Source organism: Triticum aestivum, chromosome 1B, assembly GCF_018294505.1.
Source record: "Triticum aestivum cultivar Chinese Spring chromosome 1B, IWGSC CS RefSeq v2.1, whole genome shotgun sequence".
NCBI classification, from domain to species: Eukaryota; Viridiplantae; Streptophyta; class Magnoliopsida; order Poales; family Poaceae; genus Triticum; species Triticum aestivum.
The window spans coordinates 575,362,568-575,368,683 of record NC_057795.1 but is presented as its reverse complement, the minus strand read 5'-3'; the positions used below and the strand labels follow the sequence as shown (position 1 = coordinate 575,368,683).

Below are 6,116 nucleotides of genomic sequence, written 5' to 3'. Positions count from 1 at the left end.
CCTAGCCCCCGTTTCGGTGGTGCGCCTAGCATCATTGAAGGGCGTGTGGAGGTGTGTCTCCGGCGGATCTCGCGAGATTCGGTCGATGGTTGTCTTTGGTGATTTACTCGGATACGGTCTTCGTTCATCTTTGTTCTTGTGTCTTAAGATTGGATCCTTCTGATCTGAACTTCTCTTCATTGGCGGCGGTTGCTGTTTCGTTGGTCCTATGTGGCCTTAGCACGACGACATTTCGACTGTCTACTACAACAAGTTGTGCCCAGTTCTAGTGAGGGAGGGGCGATGACGGCGCCGCGTCTTCGGCTCGCTTGAGTGCATGTAATCGTCGCTAGGTGGTCTATGAATCTGGATGTGATTTTCTATTTATTTTTTCCGGTGTCCTTTGTATTGTCATGATTGAAAATGAATAGATTAGAAATTTCTCGCAAAAAATGGCACAAGGTAAATTGAAGCTAAAAGCGACAAATGAATGGTAGATACTCGGGAACCAGCCATTTTTCCCGAAATACTGGTGTTATATTGTCTTGTGGTGTTCCAGCTGATTATATCCGCAATGACACAAAGTAAAGCAAATCCAAAGCGTACCAGCTAACTATATCTACAATTAGAATGCTAACTAGTAAAGCCAACATTTTAGAGTAAATAACGACAAGGAAATTATGAGGCATCTGAACAAGTTTTACATTTAATAGGCATATCTAGGTGATAGGGGCTAAGGTGTACCATCGTAACTATCGTTTTTGGTGAAGTAGACTTTGACGATCCGTTTATGAATGTGCGAAGACGTTGCGCCTTAGCAATCGCTAAACCAACTTCGAGAGGTTATTGTCCATGCTAGAGTACGATCAACCTGACTACGAGGGTCTATTTTCTGCAGGCAAACGAAGAACAAGTAAAAAACTAAGATTATAATCTGGATATTGCGAATTTAAGAAGTTTTATTGATCAAAGTGGGATTCTTAAACTATGGCGAATTTTAATCTAAACAAACCCAGTCTACAACGATGCCCTAAATGTTGTATTTATAGGGAGACAGAGGGGAATTTCGTCCACCTTTGGCAAGGTGGGACTAAATTCTATCATAAGTCGTTTTTCCAAATAATACAGACTCTAAAAATAGCCTATTATGTGTATTTCAAAAATACATGGGTCTGGCCCAAAAATAAGGTGACGCAACACCTATATTAAGCTATGGACGAAATTTATTTAAGGCCATCTGTTATATTTCGTGCATGTCTTTGTATGTCATTATGGTGGCTCCAAAGTGTTGAAAACTCCACTGAAACTTCGTTCTTGTTCCTTTTGTGCGCGCCATCCCCTCCATGCTTGATCATGCTCCAATGTTTATTCTTCTTGTCCATGCTCAACCCTTCATTGTAAGCAAAACAAATGTGTCCAATTTAGGTAGCATCATATTCTCATGAACATTAGAATTGTTACCAAGAAACGACAATACCTGATAATTTAATTGGCGTGTGCGAGCTCTAATAATTGATACAGTATATGTAGCAGCAGAGATTATGGCTGTAACTGTAGTATTGATGTCCTCAACACTAGGACATACCCGTGTTATGTTGGCTTTGATGCATTACAGCTAATTGAATCTGCAATCATAATAATACAAAGTAAAGCAAAATCAATGTGTTCCCGCTAATTGTAGTGTTTTAGAGTAAATGAAGACAAGAGAATAGTGTGCATCCGTTTTTTTACGGTGATGACAGTTGCTTAAGAGCGAGATGACACTTTCTAGGATGATGTATGAAAAACTGCCATCTTCCTAGAAAATATCATGTCGCTATGAAAAAACTGCCACCCACACACAACCAAGAAAATACCATCAAAAATCGTTCGAAATGTCGTCCCTTCATAGCGAACGTTCACCAGGTAGCATTCGCGCAATAAAAACCCACAAACCACACCAGATCCAAATCTCAAACCAAAAAAATCTCCTGGCCACCAAAAAGGCGTCCAAACGAAACTGCCCCGGATTTAGTTCGAAACCGTAAAACCTTTTCTCACAAACCACCAAAAACCAAAAACAAAACCCCCGGAGGAGGCCCCTGGCTCTTCAAGACGGGGGCCCCGCGCACAGTCTCAAAAGAGCCCAAGCCACCTCCTGCCCCCAGCCGGACCCCGCGTGTGCCCTCGTTCGCCCCGTGCTCCTCCCATGGAGGCCACCCCGATCTCCGTCAAGCCCCCCTCGCCGGCCCCGCCCCAGCCCCCGCACCCGCACCTCACGGCGGCGGTGCCCCTCTCGGCCATGGAGCCCCCGCCCTCGCCGCCCCCGGCGGTGGCGGCGGCGGCGGAGGGGCCCGACGCGCTGCCGGATCCCGGCAGCATGAACCAGCTCGCGCTCGCCACCACGCCCAAGAGGTGAGCTCCCCCCGCCCCGGCCCCGTGCGTCCCCGTTCCCCGTTTCCGGCGCCTCGCCGGCTGATCTGACTGAGGCGGGCGTTTGTTGTTTGAGCAGGCAGAAGGTGGAGGACGCCGCGGATGGGTGCAAGCATTGCGCCTGCAAAAAGTCCAGATGCTTGAAGCTGTGAGTGAGCACTCCCCCTGTCCCTCCCGATTGCGCCACGATTTCGCCGCCGGGCCCTAGGATGTGCCCTGTTTCGCCTGCGGTGCTTTAGACAGGGACGGCCGATTTTGAAATGTTGGGTGCCGTGGGGTTTCGCTGCTCAGATTTGATTCCGTTTAGGTTTTGGAGAGGGGCATCTGCGCGAGGGTGGGATGGCTTAATCATCCTGTCTAATTTGATGTCCTGGTCACATATCTGCTTCAGTTTCAAAAATCCCTTTGGTATGCTGGGTTCTCCAGTGAACTGGTAGCAGCTTGCCTCTTGTAGTATGCAGTGAAAAATTCAGGAAATTATTTTCCTGATATACGTGCTTGCTGCAGAGGTTCCCAAATTCAGAATTGATTTTTCATGATGGGGAGTGCATCACTTGTTTTAGCATTCGTTTGTGCACTATTTGATTATTACTATGATTCCGCTTCGTAAGTTACCTCAATTCCTCCTTTGAAACATAGCTCATGGAGCAGCTTATATCTGCGTGGCCGGACTAAGCAGCTTATAATGTGTTCCCGTAGATAAAAAATGACTCGAGATCTTGCTATGGAAGTGTTTTAGAATCCCAGGTCGTTTTTTATCTATTGGGACACATTATATTGGTGAAAACGTTTATCAGTATATGATGATTAGTTTAAATGTGGATGTCCTCCTAGCCCAGTGCCCCAGTGGTGGGAGTGCAGTGGCGCATTCCCGCCGGGGAGGGTTCGATCCCAGTGGGTGTCATTTAACCATCCCGGTTAATATCATGGGATTGGGTGTGTGTCTCACAAAATTCCTTCTTAATTAAAAAGCCGCAAGGGCTCCTACCCCTGCTGGTCTAGTTTTTTGCTTAATGATCACTTTAAATGAAATCGTATCTATATGTGCCTGTATATGCCAATATTTTTTTTATGAATTAAGATTTGTAACCATGCTCTGATGAACCATTAACATAAATCATGATTGTCTGCGTCTGCAGGTATTGTCCATGTTTTGCTGGTGGAGGTTATTGTTCTGAAAAATGTGGATGTGTGCCATGTTTCAACAAGGCTGATTTTGCAGAGACAGTTCAGACCACTCGCAAGGTGCTACTTTCACGTCAGAAACGGATGTCTCTGAAAATTAATAGAAGACTGGAGGCTAATGCTGAAACTATGGTTGTTTTCTTGACTCAGTTAGACGATGTTGCATTTTTAAGTTCCTTTTGGCTCATAATAATAATTTCCATTCTATGTCTTTGTCACCTGCAGGAAGACGCACACAATTCTTCTTCTTCAACTCCACCAAGGCGAGGTTGCAACTGCAAGAAATCAAGTTGCCTAAAGAAATACTGTGATTGCTACCAGGTTCCATCTTAGCTCCAAACACTTCACTATGTCTTTGGGGTACAAATTTGTTCTCAAGTTGATTGGTGTGAACAGGATGGGACTGGATGCTCCTTATTTTGTCGATGTGAGGATTGCAAGAATCCTTATGGGAAAAATGGTAAGCACGGAATGCTTGTGATAATTTCCCTTTTCAATGAAACCTGTGTAAATATCCCCTTGTGCAATATCATCGCGTGCTGGCTAATGACTGTCGTCCTACTGCAGAAGGTTTTATGGCGGACGAAAGCAAGCGTTTTATATACACCGGTGCAGATCTGGACCATAGCGAGGACGAACATGACTTCATTGTGGAGCGCTCGCCTCGCCTTCAATCACCCATCTCAAAGGAGTCCTCTTTCCAGCACACCCCGCCTCGCAGCAAGGCCTCGAGCAGAGACACGCACCTGCTGCCGCAGGTGCTGTCGCAGTGGCAGCCGCGCTCATGGCAGCAGTCCTCGAAGAGGCAGGGCAACGACCACCGGGCGGTCGACGACTCGGGAGAGAACAACAAGAGCTCGAGCCACGAGTGGCAGCTGGCGAAGCACCAGGTCCAGGAGGACACCTACAGCATCTCGCGGTGCGTCCAGATCCTGAACGGCATGGTGGAGCTGTCGCAGGTGGAGAAGTCGGTGGCCCCCGACGTGTTCCTGCATCCGGGCAACCGGGAGATATTCGTCTCCCTGGGGCTCGATGTCCGCGCCCTGTGGCTCAAGCGCAAGATCCAGCACCTGACTTAGGGCGGTGTTTTTTTTTCTCTCTAGCGTTGTTGTTGGCCTCCGGGTGAGATTTGAGGGGGGAGCATTGGATGTTGCGTTTATAGATGATGGTGATGATGGATGCCCTGCTGGCCGGCTGGAATTCACAGGATGCTTAGGGTTTTTTTTCTTGTATACTGAGATGTGTATCCCGGATCTGCACCGCCTGTCGTTGTAGAGAGCTTAGCGGCTGAGTACCTGGTGGCATGTTGCAATAATTGATGATTTGTTATGCACCTGTAGCTAATGTGATGTTGTGCCTGAGATGAGATGTTGTCTGGGGTTGCAAGTTCTCCGTGCGGAGCAGGTTCTCTCCAGCAGAAATAGGGGATCACTGTTGGTATTTTTCTTACAAGATCCTTGTGGAATATATGCGTCAAATATATAAGAGTGTTTTTGACACTACATTATTAGAATAAAAAAAACGTTCTTAGGGAGTAGCTAGGAATACTAGTAGAATGCCTGTGCGTTGCTACGGGCTATAATGTATATAAATAAATCAAATAAATGATTAAGATCACCTCTATGGTCGAAGCTCATTTCTTCCTCGTACGTCCGGGCATGTTGGGACTTCAAACGGGCGCCCAACGGTCTCAAAACTCAACCGACTGGACAGTCCGGGCTAAACCCGGGCATGGGCAGCCCGGCCCGACGACCCGGCCCGAAAAACCCGGGCCGGGCCAGGTCGGGCTTGACATTCAGGCCAGGCTCGGGCTTTGTTTTGCAGCCCGAAAGATAATTCGGGCCGGGCTCGAGCTTCAATTTTTCTGTATTTCAGGCCGGGCTTTCGGGCTTCGGGCCGGGCTTGCACGTGCGCGTACTAAAAAACAGCATTCGGGCCGGGCTTTCGAGCTTCGGGCTTGATTTTGGGCCGGGCTTGGGCTTGAAAACAGGGAGTATTTCAGGCTTCGGGCTGGGCTCGGGCTTGAGAAATGAAGGTCGGGCTTTTACAAGCCCGGCTCGAAACCCGGCCCGGCCCGACGTTTGCCCGGGTTTAGTACAGGCTGCCCCAAATCCATCTCATATATGGGGAGCAATGTCGTTGTCCGAACTATCCGCCATGTTATTTCCAACACGCGGTCCCAACACAACACAAAACCCCACACCATGAGGCACCCTTCCCTCATGTCGGACCCTCTCTCCTTCCAGCTCAGTTTCCACCATAGCCTAATATTTCTCGCTGGAGCCCTCTACTTTATAACCGGATGAGACTCACCTCACTTTCGTCCTGGCGCCCTCTTCCCTTCATACCATACTTCCCCACGGACCACCAAGGAGGAGTGCCCCCACCAACCGCTTGCTCTCCGTCATGATCCCCTCCTCCCGTGTTCGTGCCGATCCGCCACGACCATCAAGGCGGAGGAGGCGTGCGCCGCCCATGACGACCCCAAGCCAAGAAGGCAAATTCGATGTCTCATGAGGCATTGCCATGTTGTAACATAC

At 48.3% G+C, this 6,116-nt stretch overlaps 1 protein-coding gene across 1 annotated transcript; it reads left to right on the top strand.

Annotated features, from left to right (window-relative positions):
* Positions 1-2,086: 2,086 nt before the first annotated feature.
* LOC123139374 (protein tesmin/TSO1-like CXC 3) lies at positions 2,087-4,939 on the top strand. The gene is made up of 6 exons (XM_044559188.1): positions 2,087-2,373; positions 2,471-2,539; positions 3,531-3,708; positions 3,802-3,897; positions 3,973-4,036; positions 4,144-4,939. The coding sequence occupies exons 1-6, from the start codon at positions 2,168-2,170 to the stop codon at positions 4,653-4,655; spliced, it is 1,125 nt and encodes a 374-aa protein (XP_044415123.1). The 5' UTR covers positions 2,087-2,167; the 3' UTR covers positions 4,656-4,939.
* Positions 4,940-6,116: the final 1,177 nt, after the last annotated feature.

Coding starts and splice junctions, on each gene's coding strand:
- LOC123139374 (XM_044559188.1), top strand. CDS start 2,168: ATGGAGGCCACCCCGATCTCCGTCAAGCCCCCCTCGCCGGCCCCGCCC. Junction 3,709..3,801: donor AGGCTAATGCTGAAACTATG/GTTGTTTTCTTG, acceptor TGTCACCTGCAG/GAAGACGCACACAATTCTTC. Junction 3,898..3,972: donor AATACTGTGATTGCTACCAG/GTTCCATCTTAG, acceptor TGGTGTGAACAG/GATGGGACTGGATGCTCCTT.